This window comes from Poecilia reticulata, chromosome 1 (assembly GCF_904066995.2).
Source record: "Poecilia reticulata chromosome 1, P_reticulata-male-v2, whole genome shotgun sequence".
In the NCBI taxonomy this organism is placed as follows: Eukaryota; Metazoa; Chordata; class Actinopteri; order Cyprinodontiformes; family Poeciliidae; genus Poecilia; species Poecilia reticulata.
In genome coordinates, this window is record NC_088830.1 from 19,728,715 (window position 1) to 19,749,930 (window position 21,216).

The 21,216-nt window shown below is 37.4% G+C and overlaps 1 protein-coding gene across 3 annotated transcripts in view; it reads right to left on the reverse strand.

Annotated features, from left to right (window-relative positions):
* ctnna2 (catenin (cadherin-associated protein), alpha 2) overlaps window positions 1-21,216 on the reverse strand; it is a 322,747-nt gene that overhangs the window by 275,327 nt on the left and 26,204 nt on the right. For all 3 annotated transcript variants that reach the window (XM_008413693.3, XM_008413702.3, XM_008413718.3), the window contains exons 3-6: window positions 18,299-18,494; window positions 11,581-11,747; window positions 9,672-9,791; window positions 8,675-8,941 (exon numbers count right to left, since the gene is read on the reverse strand). In XM_008413693.3, coding sequence (XP_008411915.1) covers window positions 8,675-8,941; window positions 9,672-9,791; window positions 11,581-11,747; window positions 18,299-18,494 — 750 coding nt within the window. The remainder of the gene's footprint in view (window positions 1-8,674; window positions 8,942-9,671; window positions 9,792-11,580; window positions 11,748-18,298; window positions 18,495-21,216) is intronic.

The window sequence follows — 21,216 nt, forward strand, 5'->3', positions numbered from 1 at the left end:
GCCCCAGCTCCCCGTCTTTTGCACTTTTGAGTTTCTTTTGTTTTGATAGTTGTTTGTGTTAATAAACATTTACTTTATTTCACTTTAACCATGGTATGGTTTCATGTTTTTGTTATGACATTGAGCCAGTCGTAACAAATGGGGGCTCGTCCAAAGCAAAGAATTCCTACAGTTTGTAAACTTAATGGTTGAAGGCGTGATGTTTTGTCATTCATCTTTTTTCGTGTTTGTAGGAGTGAGCACTGACGTCACCATTTGGGTGTGACACGTTTTTTTTTTGGCCGGCTTGTTTTGGGCAGCTGTGGCGTATTTGGTAGGTTGGTTCAATATGCAGGTGAGTGAAATGTTTTTTGAGCTTGTGCATCCTTAATCCATTTGTTACGACTGGCTCAGGGTCGTAACAAAAACATGAAACCATACCATGGTTAAAGTGAAATAAAGTAAATGTTTATTAACAAAAAACAACTATCAAAACAAAAGAAACTCAAAAGTGCAAAAGACGGGGAGCTGGGGCCTGGCAACTACCATTGCCTCTGCAGAATGGACGCTGAGGGCCACAGGCGACAAACCACCAACGACCAGTGACCAACGACCAGCTACGAGCCACCCAGCGCCGCGGAAAGACGGAGACAGCCAGCTTTAAATATCCTGCACTCCAATCACCCGATCAGGCACACCTGCAAATGGGAGGAGCACAAAAAGGGACAACAAGACCAGCCTACAAGGCCCAGGGCCGTCACACCCCCACCCATAAAAAGCAGGTTCCTATAAGGAACCCTGCTCCTGCCTAACTCACCGTGCGTAAACAAACACAGCCACCATTTTCACCAGTCGTACTTAGCAAAGTAGATATGTAATGCCCAGGTTTTCTTCTCCCTACTCCACTTTCCAAACCAGCAACTGGTGCACTCAGAAGCTCTTTTAAGGACAAGAAAAGGAAATAAAGAGAAAAGAGCACAAAACAAACTACTAAACTGGAGCGCGAGATAACGCATCGGCTTTTACATTGCTTTTCCCTTTAATGTATTGAATATCCATGTTAAGACGCCCATGAATCAGAGCGCTGTCCAACTCATCTGTACCGCCGTCATTCCTCACAGGTGACACTGCGCTATCCGTGGTGCTGAAGGTCTCGCTGCCTCCATCAAGGCTGTTTACGGTACACACCGGGGTAACGCCATGAGGCTGAAATAAAACGTCATGAGCATAATATGCTTTTAACGTGTTAACATGACACAACTGGTTTTTCTTTCTCCGCTCTGGCATTGATATTAAATAGTTCTGGTCGGAAACCCTCTCCAGGACCGTATATGGACCAGAAAATTTAGCCTGAAAAGGAGAAGTCATGACTGGACACAAAGCTAACACTTGATCACCAGGCAGAAATGAGCGAACCTCAGCACGGCGATCAAACAGACTTTTCATTTTCCTCTGCGCTTCAGTCAGCCTCTCTTTAGCAAGATCCCGCGCCAGATACAAGCGTCTTCTGAAACCATTTACATAATCCAACAAGTTTGTCGGTGGAACGGATTCTTTAAGCCCGTGCGCTACCACAGCCAACGGACCCTTAACGTTGTGCGCAAAAACCAGTTCGTTTGGGCTAAACCCGGTGCTTTCCTGGGTTACCTCCCTGGCGGCCAGCATCAGCCACGGCAAACCTTCCTCCCAGTCGCCCGCCAGTTCTGTACAGTAAGCTCGCAGGAGAGACTTCAGAGACTGGTGGAAGCGCTCTAACGCCCCCTGACTCTCTGGATGATACGCTGTTGCTTTACTGTGTCGGATCCGTAACTGCTTCAAAACCTGACTGAACAAATGTGATGAAAAATTCGTTCCTTGGTCGGATTGTATGACTTTAGGGATGCCAAACACCGAAAAAAACTGAGTGAGCGCACGTACAACTGACCTAGCAGTTATTGACCGTAATGGATAGGCTGCTGGATAACGTGTAGTTTGACACATCACAGTAAGCAGATATAATGACCCAGCCTTTGAGCGAGGTAACGGGCCAACGCAATCAATTATTAAGTGCTCAAACGGCTCAGATGCGGCAACAATTGGGCGTAATGGGAACGGTTTCAAAGTCTGATTGGGTTTAGCAATGAGCTGACAGACATTTTCAGTTCCTTATAGGAACCTGCTTTTTATGGGTGGGGGTGTGACGGCCCTGGGCCTTGTAGGCTGGTCTTGTTGTCCCTCTTTGTGCTCCTCCCATTTGCAGGTGTGCCTGATCGGGTGATTGGAGTGCAGGATACTTAAAGCTGGCTGTCTCCGTCTTTCAGCGGCGCTGGGTGGCTTGTCGCTGGTCGTTGGTCACTGGTCGTTGGTGGTTTGTCGCCTATGGCCCTCAGCGTCCATCCTGCAGAGGCAATGGTAGTTGCCAGGCCCCAGCTCCCCGTCTTTTGCACTTTTGAGTTTCTTTTGTTTTGATAGTTGTTTGTGTTAATAAACATTTACTTTATTTCACTTTAACCATGGTATGGTTTCATGTTTTTGTTATGACATTGAGCCAGTCGTAACAACAGGATGAGTCAGGAACAAAGTTCCTGTTTTTTTTTCAAAACACTGAACAGAATTAACAAGCCGTTACACATGAGGGCAAACTAGTTTAACAAGATGTTATATGTTTTGTTATACATTTCTCTGACAATATGTTACATTTCCTCTTTCTGCTCCATTCTGAAGTCTAAATGCATGTTGTGCCGATTATGGAGACACTTTCTAAAATGTGTTTATGTAAGGAAATAATTTTTTTACTCATAAAATTAATATATAAAACAATTCAGTTCTAAAATTCTCAAGAATCATTAAAAAAAAGAAAAAAAAAACTTGAATAATGAGAGAAAGGACAGTTGTCTAAAAACTTAAATCATACATATAAGGTGAATCTATAAATGATGACTTTAAAAATACAACATCTTAACATAAAAGTCATAACATTACCTATAAAAAATAAACCATAGATACGTGCTAATAACCGATTTAAAAACGTAGCTTTTTCAGTATTTTCAAGGTTTCAAATTGGATGATTCTCCATCTGTTCAAAGCATTCATCCTCAAAAGAAGGGTTGTGACATATCAGATAAGAAGCTCTTAAAGGTAAAAGGTGGACTGAGGTTAATGTCAGCCTCTCTGTTATATGTCAAATGATGCTAAACCTGAGCTGAAGCTGACCTCCATTTTTGTTCTTAATAGATCCATTCCTTCAGACTTCTATGTGGACTTACTCAAAACTCATTTTCGGTGTTGTAGAGGAGAAGGTAGAAGAGGTCACGTCGTTCTTTTCCTGTTGTACTCATGAACTGCTTTGTGAACCTGGCTGTGATCATAGCGTTTTAATTTTTTATCTAACCTTTAATATCAGAAACAGCATTGTGAAAGGACCTGCAGAGAGAATTGGCTTAACATGATTTATTATCCAATCAAACACCAGGAAGCCCTAAAATCTAAAAGGGAACAACCTGAGTTCAAAGGATTTCTGCATAAAAACTAAAGATATTGTGTTCTGTGTGCTCTCCTGGTTTCCCAAACTAATTTAATAAAACAGCAGTACTTATTGACGTGACAAACATAACTCCTTAATATGGGCTTGATAGCAGTCAGTGTGTCCTTTAATTAAACGTTTGAGTTCCTTGTTGATTGAAATGTTCCATAATATCTGGATTTAGAAGGCTGTAATAAACAATAATAACAGGGTGCTGACGAAATAAGCCACACTTAAAGTCTTAGCAAAATTGTGAGCAGATGAACAGAGAGCACAGCTTGTCCAGGTCCCTTCACACATGCACATACATGAATAAAACATTCAAAGCTACAGCTTGTTCAAAACCCCACCAAGACTGAAAAACAGCATACATATTAAAAGCTTATTGTCTGCGTGTTTGACACAACCTGAATACCCAAATCACAACTTTGCAAATGAGTGGGAGAATTTGTCAAATGTGAAGATGCTCTGGTCAAACAAGACCAAAGTGTCACATTTTGGCTTCATGCAGCACTGCATGCAATCTTGAAGATACTATCCCTGCACTCTAACATGGTGGTGGCAGAATCATGCTGTGAGAATTAAATCTTTTGGAAGTACTGGGAAACTGGTCAGAGTTCATTTAAAGATAGGGGAAGCTAAATACTGGGAAATCCAAGAAAACATGTTTGAGGCTGCTAAATAATTGAGACTAATTGATTAGCAAAGCCTAGTTGAAATGCAGATCTCAATTTAGTGAACAATCTGTGACAAGCTTCTTTAAAATTGACTCCTTAAGAGCACAGAAATAAACTACTCTAAAAGAGTGTGTTACATTCACTTAACACATTAATACATTTAGCAGACTCTTGGCTACAACTTTTTCAAAACTTGCTTAAAAACTTCAAGACAGCTCAAACATTGAAATATGTTTATGTGTTACACAGACACTCAGATCCATATATTATCAGGACAATGAGTTGTGACAGTCTGACAATAACTCGTAGACGACAGAGGCCATAACCTTAAGATAAGTGTTGCCGTATGTAATAGAGCGGGATTCATAGCGGGTAAATTACCGACTGCGGAAGACATATACTGCTTGTATATGTGTATGCATCTAGTTACTAAACAAAGGTGAAAATGATGAAATAGAATTTGAGCAAATGCAAAGTCATGCACACAGACTAAATGAGGCCACGCAGGCCATGCCTCATAGCTCACTAAATCAGTGTATTAGTATTCAGAGATCTGACAATTGTCTGTTTCTGTGGTGCTGGGAATTAAATATGCATCAGCTTCAAGCAAGCGCAGAAGGCTCAGCAAAGGGCAATTTCTTTCATTTAACTACTGCTTGTCCATCAGACAAATAGAATAGAATTAAATTCAGAGTTTTTGCTTTTTTAAAACACAAAAGTTGTTTTTTTGTTGTTGTTGTTGAACAGAGTTGATGTGAAAATTATACAAGACCAAAGTCTTGTATAAAAATATCCCGATAGTGTTAAAGTAAATGTGGCAGTTCTCAGCATGGTTTCTAATCCTCTGGCCTATAAATGACTTTGGACATGCGTTTAATTTGTTTTCTTCAAGGTTTTTGCCCTCCTTACATAACATTTCCCCTGCTCAGCAGCAGCAGCAGCAGCAGCTTGAAGTCCTAATCTTGGGTTTTGTATTTCCAATCCAGTACCACAAGATGTCACTCACTTTATTTAAACTAGCAACACTAGTTTTAAAGAAAATATTATCTTTACATTTAAGTTTTTGTACCTTATATTTACACTGTCTTCTAAAGATTTGATGTCACAGCTATAGGACTTTCATCTGTGAGAATGTGACTGCATAAACTTTTCTTAGAAGTAGTGAGATCAAGCAGAAGGCTGTTTTAATTAAGTAAATACGTTCGTTGACTATATATTTGACTATTTTCATAAACAACATGCACAAAATGCTAAAAACTGCACTTTTATCATTTCTACAAATCCTATTGGGACTTTTTTTAATTGAAAAAGAATGGGAAATCTGCATCAATGTGAAGTAAATCCTACTAAAAATAAGATAGAAAGCGAGGAAGATGTGAAACTGTAGAACAGCAGAAATAATAAAGTGCCAAGTCCACAACCTAATCTGACAAAAGAAAACAATGGCTGCCTTTATCCACCCCAGTGAAACTGAAGCTCAAACATTTATCATAACTTTAGATTCCAACAGCACAAAACAAACAAACTGAAACTCTAATGTGTGTTTTAGTACAAACCTTTTTAGATGAGAATTAGATTAAATGTTTTAACCTAATCATTAGATACAAATTAAAACTTTTCTTGGAAATTATTTGTCATCTTTGCTTTTTTTTAACCTTTGTTCTTCAATGCTAAACTTTTCAGGTAAGCAATGGTGCCATCCCGGTGCCATCTACTTGAACTCAAGTGTAAGGTTACTTAGAGTTAACTGAGCTTGACCAGTGGTCATGATCTGTCATACTGTGTAAGAATCACTGAGCTAAAAAAGGGGTTAGAACCAAAATAAATGGGAAGGGAAAGAAATGTAAAGTAAAAAAAAAAGCAAAAAAAAAAGCACAATTAGATTTAATTTGAAGTGAGATTTTATTATTTTTATGTCAATTTCTAGCCATATTTGTGTAATTTTATGCTAAAACAAAACTGAAAAACGTACAATGATTTATATATGGAATTATGAAATAGTTTGGAGATAGAAAATTGACGTAGGAGGAGATAAAAAGGCAAGTTGTAGATATGAAACGAAGGTACAAATGTCAAAAGAATGAATTGGTATTATTTTCATTAAGTGGGTGGTATTAACACATTTATGTAGCTAATCAAAAATGAACAGAAAAAACCCCCAAAATCCTATATGATAAAACATGCCACTTATTTGCTTCTACAGTGCTGCCTAATCATGAAATCTGTAATGTCTCTAAAGGTCAAACCTTCGTGCAACTAACAGTTAACAATATAAACTACACCAAACTTGCAAGGAATTGTCTAGAAAATAAATAGGCAACAGGAACAAAATAGTTTTTCAGTGTTTTAAGTTAGACTCACACTACACAATTATTTGCCTCATTTTACCCCCCAATTTCCTTTGGGAAAAAACTGAGTCAGTCTGCACTAGTTGGGGGCAGTCAGACGGGAGAGTCGGCCCAGTAATCTGTTAGTGAGATGGGATAACGTCAATTGTGATCTGTTGTTTTTTTCTCTCTTTTTTAGAAACATTTTTTATGTTATTGTATCTTCAACATTATGAGCATCAAATAACTAGTAAGATTTTCAGAAGTAAAAATGTTCTAATTTTCAGCAACTCTTAAAATAAAGTGGTTTCTTCGGGGTCTAGCTTAAATAACTGACGTATGAGAATCAAGAATACCACACGGTTGACGCGTCAGGTTAGTTTGATAAGTACTGTAGTCTTTGGTCCTGCCACAGGCAAAGTTGGTACGAGTGAGATCCTAAGTCTTTCAGTCAAGAAACATAAAAACTACTTAAAACCAGTATTTTACGTGTGAAATAGTCATTTCAAAATCTGTGAAGCCTGTGAAGCAATGTACTGTGTCCATAGCTTTAGGCCCACAGCTTTGCTTTCTAAAACTATAGCGTGAAAGCAACTGATAAAAAATACCGTTAGAGAGTATAACTTATCAAGAATTCAATAAGCCTCATGTTTCATGGTCAAAGTCCGCTGAGGGAAATATCAGCCCTTTTGCAGCACATTAAAAGAAAATTCTCCTCAGTGAGTTTTAGTTTTTACTACATGATGTCATAAACAGCATCTAAAACAGACTGTTTAAAAAAAAAAGGAAAGAAAAACAAAATATCCCTGGTCAACTTTAAAACCACAAAGTTGACAGTAAAACATTTTGAGCTGTTTTTTTTCTTTACCAACTGCTTCACCATGTGACTAGAACTTAATTTGCTATAATGTCTTGCAATAGTATTGAAGCAATTTGAACATTTTCTTATTTTGTCACATTAGAGACTCATTATACCAAAATGCATGAGTTTACAATGCGTAACTCTGAGTGACTAAAATCAAAAGTTTTCTCTGAACTCATTTATAGATTAACATATTTCCATGTTGTATTTACCATGGTCATAATTTTTTTTATATACATTTTATATCGTCTATGGCTATATTTGTATTTAATAATATTTAACGCCTTGGATGGAGCAGCTTGTCAACTAGCTTGTAAATAGAAAAAGCATATTCTATTCTATACGTTAGTGGATTTATTGGGATTTTATACATTAAGTTAAGATAAAGCACTCAAGTTAAAGAGCGTCTAAGAAGAGCAAGAAGAAAGTCATTGTAAAAAATAAAATAAAAGAGAAATAGAAGTCATGTAGTGGATCCAGCAAACATGGGAAACTATGCTCTGGTAAGATGAGACTAAAATTGTTCAATTTATTCTCCATTTTTCAACAGTCTTCAGACTGGGGCAGAGGGTTCCTTCTGAGGTAAGAGCTTCATAGAACGACAATCATTGAAAATGTGCAGTACTTGTTTGAAAATGTGTTAGACAAGTCTGATAAATCTCTCTCTACAAAAGACTTCTCCCTATTAGCAGTTAAACCGGTAGATTACCAAACATCCTATTTATAAATGAGAAACATGACGCATTAATTTTTTTGAGGGGAAATGGATTGGACGGGCTTGCAAGCTATAATTTGACAGCATCTAAATCTTTTTTTGTTCATGTCCTAGCTTTTTCAACTTCAAAGTGTATATATATATATATATATATATATATATATATATATATAAATACAGAATAAGCCAAATTGAATCTAAACAAACAAAAATACAATATCTGCTTAGATTATAGGGTACAGCCAGTCTCACTGTCCTTAAGCAACCACCAGAGGGCAGCAGAGAATTATATTTGGAAAAGTTCAGTTGAGCAGAAAATTTGACTTATTAAAAAGTACTAAAGCAGGGCAAATATAATCATTCACTTAAAAATTGGTTATATGTGGTAAGAAATTAAATACACTGAAAATTTCAGATTACATCATTCATTTCTTGTAGAGGATGTCATGCAGAATTGAAGATGAGAGTGATGCTGATGCTTCCATAGTGAGTTTCAAACCCGCTGAAGATTTTTCAGTTACGTAAGGATTATGGTCAACTTAGCAAAGGCCAAATCCACCTGAACCAACTGCAGTATTTTCAATCAAAAATAGAGAAAACAGAGTGACTTACATCAAACTCATTGAGGGCAGCAGCCAGTTCTCCGATGCCAGCGTGGCCGTGCTTCTCGTCGGTTGGTGAAGTGGCCTGGGCAGCACTGGAAATGCCTCCGATGGCCTCCTGGACCTGCTTAAACACGTAGTCTCGGTTGGCACGTGTGGCAGCCACGTCTGGGTGGCGCAGGAAGGCCTGAGAGGCCGTGTACAGCATGGTGGCGTTTTTCTTAAGAGCGCCACGAGCAGCTGCCATCTCATCCCGACACTGAGGGTCCTTCAGCTCCTTAGGAGGAGACAAAAGTTCTCAGGTGAGCACTACCCGAATAGAGTATCCATATTTTGCACAAAAATATATGCAAAAAAACAAACAGACAATGTTATAAGAAAAAAAAGCTAAAAAGTCTTTAAATAGGTTGGAAAAGAATGTCGGCAATGCTGAGAGAAAACATGAATGCAATGGTTCCAATCTTTTCTAAGAAGGAAACAAATTCCTGTCCCATTCGAAGAACTGGTTTTATTCCAAACACATAAAGCTGAAGCAGTGTCAGCAGATTGGCAGCTGTGAAGCTGGAATGGATGCAATTTGGGGCTTTGCTCTGGATAAAGTTGGCAGCATGGTGGCTGACCTTTGCGAGGAAAAAAAAGGTCTAAAAACGTATAGCCAGACTAGTCACCTAGTTTTTGAAAAACTTTGAAGACGTTATTTTCAAACTCAACAGATTCATTTTCACTTTGAATAGTCTCTATCTGAATCTTATGACACTGTGTACAAATTTTTCTTCACTTTCCACCATGATTCTGTCAGAATCCTTGACTAAATCCATTAAAATGCTTCATTCAAAAGCAGAAAATTAAGCTTGTACACCATATTTTATCCAACTACATAAGCAATTTCTGAAAAGTATTAAACAAAAGGCTTGACAGGATAGAAAAGTTGGGAAAGAATACTTATTGGATTGTCTTCATTCCTAGTTTATTTTCCTGATTTTTTTTAAAGACAGCATGACAGTTACCTGCTGTCTCCGAGCCGCCACATAGTTAAGTTTCACCATCTCTTTTCCAAACTCTTTGAAGCGGTTTGCCAGGTCCTGCTCATTGGTAGCATTCTTTACTCCCTCCAGAGCCTCTTCAACCTGTCAAATACACAAGCAAACACTCACACTCAACATTTTTCAAAGTCTCAGAAGTCAAAACCTGAATACATATTTTACTTTGCAGGGCAATTTTTCTTCCAAGATTGCCCCGTACTTTGGTCTTCCCATAAAAATTAACCAGCTTCCAAGTACCCGTTTAAGAAAAACATTCCTACAGCATGATGCTGCCACCACTTTATTTCACCATGAGCGTAGTGTGTTCAAGGGAATGTGCAGTTTTCCACTAGCATTTTCCATAAAGCCCACATAGTAACATTTCAGTTTCTTCAACATATGTTCTATGTACCCTAAATCAATCAGGCAGAATATCATGACCACGTGCTTAATAGTATTGGTCACTATTTTGCAGCTGAAACATTCCTGACCCACGTCAGCTTGAACTTCACTAGTTCTCTGAACAGCGGAGTGTCTGTGCCACATAGACGAAAAGCAGATTCTTAAAGTCGCAGTGAGGCTTCCGCAGAGTGGAAAATTCATCTGGCACATATCAATTGTGTCAAGATCTGAGAAACTTGAATGGCGGGTCAATACCTCTAACTTGCTGCTGTTCCCTACAAATGAGCTATTCATCTATTGCCTTTGCACGATTATCTCTTGACTTACATCAACTCTGTGAACCCAAAGAATGAAGCAGAAAGAAAGAACAATTAGTGCTCATTTGTGCAAATGATAAACTGGATGACTGAAGACGTCTGCAGGGATGAGCGCTTTACATCACAAACATATTGGCATTTTAAATATTATACGTTTATTTCTCCCATCAAGCCCCGAGCTAGTGTAATAATAAATGACCAAGTTTTTTAACTGATTACAGTGAGTGTAGTTCATTACGCCAGGGCATTTATGGTGATGTCTCTTTTCAAGATTCTCCTCCATGTCTCATTTATATGCTAATATGTGTGACTTGGTGATAAAAGCCAATATATGTATATATTGCATGTGTGTGTGTGTGTGTGTGTGTGTCTGTGCCTCTTTCAGCAAAGGAACTCATTATCTCATAAAACATGCATATGATGGTAAAACCACACCTCAGCAAAGGTTCTCTGTTTTTTTATTCACTTGGGATGCAATTCTAATTGCAATTTTAAAAGGGTGCCATTTTGTATTTTCCAGGCATATAATTCCACTTTATAGCACAATCAAGTAACAGTATTGCCTTCATTTGATATTAAAAAAATGCTGTATACATATATATTAGGCATCCCTTAAAAGAAATTTAATGCAATTTGACGCCTCGGATATTGGTCATAGTCTCTTTAAGTAGCTCCAACTCTTTCTGACACTCCGCCTTTATTATGTCTTCACAACAATGCTTCCCATTATGTCATTTACAACCATTCCTAAAAGTGCTGGACTTAGAAGAAGTTTGTATTATAACCTCAGCAGTTCCATCAGTTGGTGGCTAATTGCTGCTGCCTCTAGTCTGGTGGAGCCAAGGGGGCATTGTGGGCAGAGGGGTGCTCTTGAGGTGGAAACTCAGCTGGAGACTGTAGCTCCAAAGAGAAGCTTTAAGAAATTGCTTTGTGTGAGCAGGTGCTCAGACTCCCCCAAACAGCTGCTCCAGGAGATTCAAGGATTCTTCAAACATGCATGAAAGATTCAATGCAACACTCCAGGTATGTTTTTGACAGCCTGACATGATATAAAAGATTTTACATAACATGTTTAAACACAGCATAACCAAAGTAATTATTACTCTGACCACCGAGCTGGTCACTGAAGCTCCATTTAAGATGTATTTACATCACACAGGACTAGTTGCACTTACAATCTTAAGGTGGGCCAGCAGCCTCATGACATCAGCCATGTCAGCAAGGATGAGCAGGCGGGTGACAGCAGACAGCAAGGCGCGAGCAGCCCTCACCATGGTGCCACGTTTCACAGAAGAGCAAGGGTCATCAGCAAACTCAGATGAGGCTATGCGCATCGTTTCTCCTGCACACATGGATTGAGTAAAAAGTGAGGTAAGCAGAGGAGAAAGCACCATTTATTTGTGCCAGCATGTGTTTGCCCACTAAAATCACCTTAATATTTCTATTATTTAAAGTCAGTTGGATTTACATGGTCTCAGTGAATCATATGGGTACGAGTGTGAGTATGGCACATAACAGAAGTGGTTCACAATAAAAAGATTTTCATACCTGACTTATACACATTACTTGCGCTAAAACTTAATTTTCCAATTGTAATTAATAGCCGTTGACTCAAGAAAGAAACTTCTACTTTATCTTTTAGATCACCTAAAAAGTGTTATATCTTTGTTGTTTATCACACAAGTTTATCTGTAAGTCCTACAAAGTTAGAGTTCTCCCATAAAAAGATGCCGTTTTACATCAGAAATCCAAATCAAGTCAACAGACGAGCAGCACAGTGTCAAATAAAATAGCACCAGATGGTTGTAATTAAAGGTGAAAACTGAATATGGAATGCATGTTATTATTTTATTAAGTCCACTTGTGGGTTTCATTTCAACAGCTGAACAGAAGCCAAATTGACTCAGTACTGTTGTGACTGCAGTGATTCAAGTTATCGATGTGCTGAAGTTATTTAACGTAGGCGGAGCAGATCAGGAAAACAACTCTTGACCCGAAGTCAAATAATAAAAGCACTACAGTATGTTAATAACAAGACATGTTTCCAAGGACGGATTTTTACAAAAAGATGTTCAAAAATGGAAAACAAAAAACACCTTCATATGAGTTAAAATAGATACTTGACATTCCCAACCAGCTGCTGTACAAAGCGTAGAGGTGACACTATTGTGATTTGTGTCATTTCCGATTTCCAATAAAACCATTTAGTTCTGAATGGTTTTATCATAAATGCTTATTTGACAAGATTACTTTGTAATCTGTCTATATCTGCACTTAATCAATCCCACTAGGGTGCATCACAGTATGTGAAAATCTTTTATTTACTTGAGATTAATTGAATACAGTCAGGAGATCAATGGTATAATTGATCCCCAGCAGAGTGACACAGTTCAGCAAGATGGGAGAGAACAAGTCAATCATGTTCAGCACAATGAAACTTGACAATTGAACAACATCTTGTTTAGAGGATTTTGGTGACTTCTGTGTAGCAGGAAGACATTACTGACTGACAAATAAATAAATGGTTGTAAGGAAAATGTTTAAAATCATTCTCTTCTCTGTTAAAAACCATAAAGCCTTTTGCTTGTTTTGTTAAATACAACAAGGGTCAAGATAAAACACTATAAATCTATACTTCCCAAGTTAAAGTAATTAATTGTGGAGCTTGTTCCTTCACTCACATGGGCTGGTGCCAGTGCAACAAAAAAAAAAACAAAAGGACAACTATAAATACTGAGTACAGAGTACTGAGTGCGCTGGTATGGATGTGTGTGCTTTAAATTTCTTATTTGGGATGTTTAGCAACCCTTTGTAGTATCTGTGAAAGTAGAAAGTTCCAGCAAAGCTCTGGTCGTCCTGCTGATGTCTGGCTCACACAGGTCTGTGCGATGCAAAATGATTGTTTGTTTCTTGACGAAATCACGAGTCTGTGGTTCTACTGTGCATCATAACAGTTTTAGTTAAGTTGAGAAAATTTACACAGATTTTTTCATGATAACTTGTATTTGGCTTTCAAGGGAATTGGTGTTAGCATGCTAGCAGACAGGCTAGTAGTTTCTCATAGATTTACATATAAGTTAGTATTAACTGTTAACATTATGCTTATGTTAACTGTGCAGTACCATGATGTGGTCTATTTGTGTGCGTTTTTGTCGTTTTGCACAGAATTATTGAGCTCACATACAAAGCTACAATTGTTAAGAGCACACAGCAATACACTACAATGTTTATTTCAGTTTCACAACATTTCTATGGACTAAAGCACTGGAAGTAAATCTGTAGACTGTTCAGTGTCTGTCTAGTAAGATATGCAGTCAGTTTCACCTTTTGTGAAGACAGAACACTGAGAATGAAAATCTACTTCTAACTCAAGAGACAAGGCGAGATACAACATTGGGTTTGTGAAAATGAGATTAAACAATTCATTTAGCAAAAGTAAACATTCATTTTATTTCTTACATAATTACTTTTACTTAACCATGTCCTTAATTATTGTATTGCCTCATTTAATATCAGTGTTACCCTAAAGACTGGTAACAGCCCTTTAGCTAGCAAAGGGAAGCTCTGAACAAATGCTAACTTTAGCATCATTGGCAGCTGGCAGTCAATGACATACTACACATACCTTTTCACAAGAGACTTTCATAATGTTTACTGTTTTAATATGGCATGATCTTGACACTCCAACTCTGTACCTTAACTATGATTAGTTTACAACCATTAATCCAAACAGAAACAACCACCGGTTCCAACTCAGAACTTGTGATGAAACAGTGCTGACTGTAGCACTACTATGCCAAGCACTCACACAAATAATGATGTAAATTCTTAAGGCTCTGTCAGTCGTCAACAGAGAAACATCTCACTGAGTACGGACTAAAACGGTGTACAAAAAATATCTGCTGTATAGTGTATACCTGAAGAGCATGCTTACATCAGTCTGCCCTTTATTACTATCTAACTAGATTTTACTAGATTCTTCTGGGTGCTGTCTCTGATCCAAAATGTGTAATTTAATTTCAACATGACAAATTTGGTAAGACTTAAGTCATGTGCCTCTGACAGATTTAAAGTCTGTTCCATTTCAGTATGGATTTAACTGTGCATGTGCTCCCATTTGGAGGACAGGCTCTCTTGCAAACACCGCATAAGTCCTGTTTGTCACAGCACACAAGTCAACAGTGAACTGCAGTAGCAGCCAAGTACTGCTGAAAATTCAATATAATAAAAGAAGCTACAATATTTGAAAATAATTTACTTAAAAGGGAATTTACTGTCATTTTGAGAAGATGTGATTTGTTAAGACTAGCTGATCTGCTCTCGACTCAAAAAACAAAAGAGCCAAGAAAAAATGTTGAGCATACTTTCTATGTGCTCTCTACAGCACACACCCATTTTTCACATGGTTAAAAATATAACTGATAATGCTTGGATCAAAAAAGACAAAAGTGACAACACACATAGATGGGACTGGACAGAATTTAGCAACAGATAGTTTAGTTTGAACATATAAAGTAACGAGGAGAAAATTTGGAAACAGCAGAAGTAAACATGTAAACGTCCAAATTCTTCTTCAAGATTAGCATTACAGGACAAATGGTGGAAGACCTACTGAACATGCATAGTTGCTGCTAAAGTGAGATGTTGCTTATATGCAAAATGTTAGTATTAATAAGCTCTTTTCCAAATGAAAAATAAAAGGCAGGAAAGAAACATGTTTTAAGCAGAAACTTTAAACATTCATGATAGATCCTGGTCTTGATTCACTACATTCACAAGGTTGGATGCATCAAGTAAAGCAAAAACACTAATGGGTACTATTCGGTTTGCCCTTGCCAATTCAACTCCCTAAATCCTTCTAAATTTGTGAGGTAATCTGACATTTGTTGACACTCAAGGATCTTTCCTAAACAGCATTTTATGTCAATTACTCACCGGATCCAGCAAATTAATGTCAGTGGGAACATCATTACTGAACGACGAGTCACAAGTGCTTCTCATTTTAGTCATAAGCTCTGAGCCAGTATAATATATTAATTTCTATGAATAGCTTCTTCAGTATTTTTTTTCTCTTGTATAAGCTCTTGTCTTCATGTCCAGAGAATGTGTTTTATTTAATCAGTTATTTCCTTAAAAAAAAAAAAATCTGACTTTGAAAATTTTGAAAATTACATGTTTAGAAAAAAGACTATCCATTCTTTCAAACCGAGTCAAAATCTTTTAAAGCACCTTTTAACGATGCTTTAAAAGGTTTGAGATTTAGATGTTCTTAAAGAGCAAAAAATAATATTGCTTAGAGGAATGAAATGCGTTCCTATATGCCTAAAGGCAAAATGTGATGGTATCCTCTTAGAACTGGGACTGGGCATATCCATCTAAATATCAACACAATTAATACCAAGGTGAATGTTGGTATCTGACTGATTCTGAGACGATGAGCTTGATAGTTTTGTTTGCAGTTTCTCTCCCATTTGTCCAGTAAATTACTTTAATTTGTTATCAGTGTTCATGTAATTGCATATGCAAGAATTAAAATGTCAAATATCAAGAACATATATTTTCAGTATGAGAGCAGGATTTTATACGTTTATAATGTTTTTAAATATTAATACGGAATATGAAAACTCTTTTGTGTTAACTAATGAAGGGAAAATTATATTCTTACTTAGATTACATGCAGATTATAGTTGGTTAAAAAAAACAATTGTGTATAGTAGAAGGCAGAAAGGGAATCGTTTTATTTCTTTTTTTGTTCCATTGTGTTATATTGTAGTTGTTTCATATCAATCAATCAATCAAATTTTATTTGTATAGCACATTTCAGCAGCAAGGCAATTCAAAGTGCTTTACATAATTAAAATAAAAACAGCATGTGACATTAAATAAACAGTGACAAAGAGATTTTTAAAAAGAGAAGAAAAACAAAGATAAAAACATTAAAACCCGCACCCCTTTAGGACTTCAGTGAAACGCTGTTTAACTGGGATTCTAACCCTCAGGGACTTTAGTCAAAAACACAGTTTGACAAGGATTCCAACCTCTAGGTTTTTAGTTGAACACCGTCAACTGAGACTCTAAACCCCATAGGACTTTAGTTAAACGTAGTTTAACTGGGACGTTTTCCGGGGGGCTTTACATCATTAAAACGTAGAAAAGAAATAAAAAGAAATAAAAAACATTAAAGACATCAAAACACGGAAGACATCAAAACCCGCACTCTAACCCTAATTTAGCCATAAGCAACTCTAAACAGGTGGGTTTTAAGTTGAGATTTAAAGGCACCCAGTGTTTCAGCTGTTTTACAGTTTTCTGGAAGTTTGTTCCAAATCTGTGGTGCATAGAAGCTGAATGCTGCTTCTCCTCGTTTGGTTCTGGTTCTGGGGATGCAGAGCAGACCAGAACCAGAAGATCTGAGGGGTCTAGACGGTTGGTACAACAATAACAGATCTTTAATGCATTGTGGTGCTAAACCGTTCAGTGATTTATAAACTAACATCAGTATTTTAAAGTCTATTCTCTGAGCTACAGGGAGCCAGTGTAGGGACTTTAAAACTGGTGTTATGTGCTCTATCTTCCTTGTTTTAGTGAGGATGCGAGCAGCAGCATTCTGGATCAGCTGCAGCTGTTTGATTGATTTATTAGTCAGGCCTGTGAAGACGCTGTTGCAGTAATCAATGCGGCTAAAGATAAACGCATAGATGAGTTTCTCTAGATCATGCTGAGACATAAGTCCTCTAATCCTGGAGATGTTCTTCAGGTGATAGAAGGCCAACTTTGTGACTGTCTTAATGTGGCTCTGAAGGTTCAGGTCAGAGTCCATCACTACTCCCAGGTTTCGGGCCTGATCGTTGGTTTTTAGTTGTAATAACTGAAGCTGTGCATTGATTGTGGTTCGCTCCTCTTTAGGTCCAAAGATAATAACTTCAGTTTTGTTTCTGTTCAGCTGGAGAAAGTTTTGGCACATCCACACATTGATCTGTTCTAAGCATCTATTCAGTGATTGGATGGGTTCAGAGTCACCTGGTGACATCGTGATGTAGAGCTGTGTATCATCCGCATAATTGTGGTAGCTAATCCTATGTCCTGTTATAACCTTAGCCAGTGGGAGCATATAAATACTGAAAAGAAGGGTCCTAGGATTGAACCTTGGGGTACCCCACATGTGACCTTTGACCTCTCTGATGAGAAGTTTCCGATTGAAACAAAGAAATCTCTCTTCTTTATGTAAGATTCAAACCAGTGGAGGACTGAACCGGAGAGTCCAACCCAATTCTCCAGTCGGTTTAGTAAAATGTCGTGGTCAACAGTGTCGAAAGCTGCACTGAGGTCCAACAGAACCAGCACTGTGGTTCTCCCACAGTCCGTATTTATATGGATGTCATTGAACACTTTTACAAGGGCCGACTCCGTGCTGTGGTGAGCACGAAAACCAGACTGGAAGGAGTCAAAGCGATTCATTATTGTTAGGAAGTTATTTAATTGTTTAAAAACAACTTTTTCAATAATTTTGCTGATGAATGGGAGGTTGGAGATCGGCCTGTAATTCTGCAGTAGTGATTTGTCCAGATTGTTATTTTCTATCAGTGGTTTGACACTGGGGGAAAACACCTGAAGAGAGCGATGAGTTTACTATTTGGATCAGATCAGTAGCAACGACAGGCATGACTTTCTTAAAGAAATGTGTGGGTAGGACATCTAGACAGCAGGAACCGGAGCTTAATTGACTTATTTTTTCTAGGGTTTTATAATTTAGTAGTTGAAATTGGGTCATTTTTCCTGCAGTACCCTGTAGTTACTCAGCATCAAATCGATACCAAAATTCCCAGGATCGCACTCCTCTATTTACAGCACAGTTTATATCTCCAGTGTTAGGCAGCAAAAACATCAACACACCTTGTTTGCGAACATCCTCCACAGCAGCAATGAGCTCTTCCTTGAGATCCTGGCTGTCTTTGGCAATCTGCTCACCCTTTTCAAGAAAGTTCTGGGTGGCCTGCTCCACAGATACTGCCAGAACATGAGCCTTCTTAGAGCGTCCCTTCTTCTTACTGGACGGTCCCTTGTTGCTGGTGTTCACCAGAGTCGTCACCTGGGAAACATGAGAAGGCATTACTGTTACTTGAGAAAGAAACATAAAAACATTGATAAAAATGGTTGTGACTTTGTTTTATCTTTAATCAGAGCATTGCACCAATTTTGGTGATTACATTTTAATTAATGCCATTGATCACGACGTTTACATTCCTCCATGTAGAACTCAACATTTACAAAGCTAATAAAAAAAACTAGATAACAGAAACACATTATTTGTCCACAAGTAATTAATTTACTAGAGATTTAAAAAATTTAATAATATGCATTCAAGTGTTAGAATATTGTTCAGTGTTATGTATTTCTATAATGTCGTGTAGTGGTTTGTAAATTAGGAGACAAAGTATTTTTGATGTCATCTAAATATTATGAATATAACCAAGTTTAACTTTGACCTGGGTAAAATAGCTCAAACTCCCAGATTAGGGCTTTTTGACAAAAGTAAGTTTAGAATTTTAACAATATTAGAAAAAAAAGAAGAAAAAAAAAAAACAAGAAATTTGCTGGTGACCAGAATTGGTCAGTTAAAAGCCAAAAGGTGTTTTTTTACAATCAGTGCTGTCAGTAATAACTTAGTATAAGAACTGAGGCCTCAATGTGTCTCAATGACGTGATTTAATTACTTATTAAAATATGAGTAAAGTAAGAATCTAAACTCTGAAAACTAAGAGCAATGTTATGTCCTGTCAAGTTTGCACCACTTCAGGGTTTCTAACCTGGAATATAGACTGTAATGATGCATGTCCTCAGTCCTGACTAATCTAAGAATAGTGGTGCTGATATGAGACCAAGATAACCTTTTAGACGTCAGTGTTCTTGTTCAAACAGTCAATTATGATTTTGAAAACCTCCCATGGCAAATGTATTCATGAGTCTTTTTTTTTATATTACCTTCCCTTCATGACAGTGCCGCCTTATTATTTCAAAGCAAATTATAAAGCAACAGCTCAGTTACACTTAAGGCGCAATTTGACTGTAGGTTCCTCAATTGCTTTTTCCACAACCTAAAGTTCTGGAACTTCTTTATTCACCTCCAAGATTTATCTGCACTGCTGGAGTGCTGTTGCAATCTAAAATACATCTCCCACCTTCGCAACAGCAGAATCTGTATTAGGATTAAAATCTGTGAAATCAGCATAAATCTCAGATTGTTTCAATGGAATTGCACTTAAAAATAACTTCCACACTAAACTGCATGCATTTAGATATGATGATCCTACCAATGATCCTAACTTGCAACAGCGGGAGAAAGACCAGGACAGTTCCAAATGGGATTAGATTCAGCGAACCAAAGACATAATACATAACAGTTTCATGGTTGAAACTGAATTAAATCGAGTTTTGACTTTAATCATCATAACTCAAACTTCAGAACATAAACAGTGTAAAATCCGACTTCATCCATTAAATTATCTTGAATTGCAAGTCTCTCTAAATTATCGTTTCAAAACCTGATATTTTTAAGTCTCATCTAGAGTGCAAAATGTTTTGTCAACTGTAACACATAGCAAAATGTTTGATTTTTGACTTTCCATTCTGGAAATGGTTACAAAGCCATTTCAATGGTTTAGGTCAACAGCAAACAACAGTGACAAACTTTATCAACAAATTAAAAATAAATAGAACAGTGGTGAACCTTTGCAGGAGTTAAGATCAGATGTAATTACATTATAAATGACAGAAAGCAAAAAAAAAAAAAAGTAAAATAAAACAAACAGCATCATGCCAACGGCTAAGATAGTTGGAAGTAGTATGAAGGTCTTGGGTTGTTTCAGAATCTGACTAACCTTCCCTAATTAGTGGAACCATAAATTCTGTTCTCTGCCAGAATTTAGTGGTAGATAAATTCTCCTGAATGTCCAGACATTCAGGAGAATGTCCAGACATTCAGGAGAATGTCCAGACATTCAGGAGAATGTCCAGACATCAGTTTGTGCGTTTATGGCAAGCACACGTGGGTTTTGTGGCAAGACAATGTTAAAAACCACACCAGAAAATCCACCTCTATATGGATAAAAATAAAATAGATAAGTAAATGTTATGTAGTGGCCTAGTCAAATTAAATAAAGATGCTGTGGTATGACTTTACACAGGATGAGCTTATCAAAGAACTCTCTGTTAGGACTAAGTTAAAATAACTTTGAAAGCAAGACAACTGCCAAAAATGTTTTTATTCTTGGATGGCGAAAATGGGTCATACTTTTCTACAAAAGTCCCATTGGTTTTTAGGTCTTTTTCCCTTGATACAATTATTTTAAAACTTAATTATGTCTTTAGTCAAAGCATCTTTGCCTAGTAAGTATATGCATTTTTGCTGTTCTGAAATTCGAAACAAAAATTAATTCAGTGTCTCTGAAATGCAGCCTTACCTTGGTAGCTGGTAACTGGCTTTAGGAAAGCCTATTTACTGAGAATATTATCAGCATTTTCTGCTGAACCAAATTTATGTACACTACTATCAACCAGAAGCTTCACCATCCCTGCAACAAACTCTCAGATGCAGGAAGTTTTCAAAGATTACAGTCCTGCATATAGTCTGTATAGATGTCAGAACAGTAAGGCAGTGAACTCTATGATATGCACATCAACCAGCAGAACAGCACCTTACCGAAACAAAGACTCCCAGTGAACAGCCTCATCTCATTTCTATGGTAAGTCGATGAAACCCAACATTATGGTTGCTTGTTTGTTTTTAAGAGGTTCAACTACATATTTATATG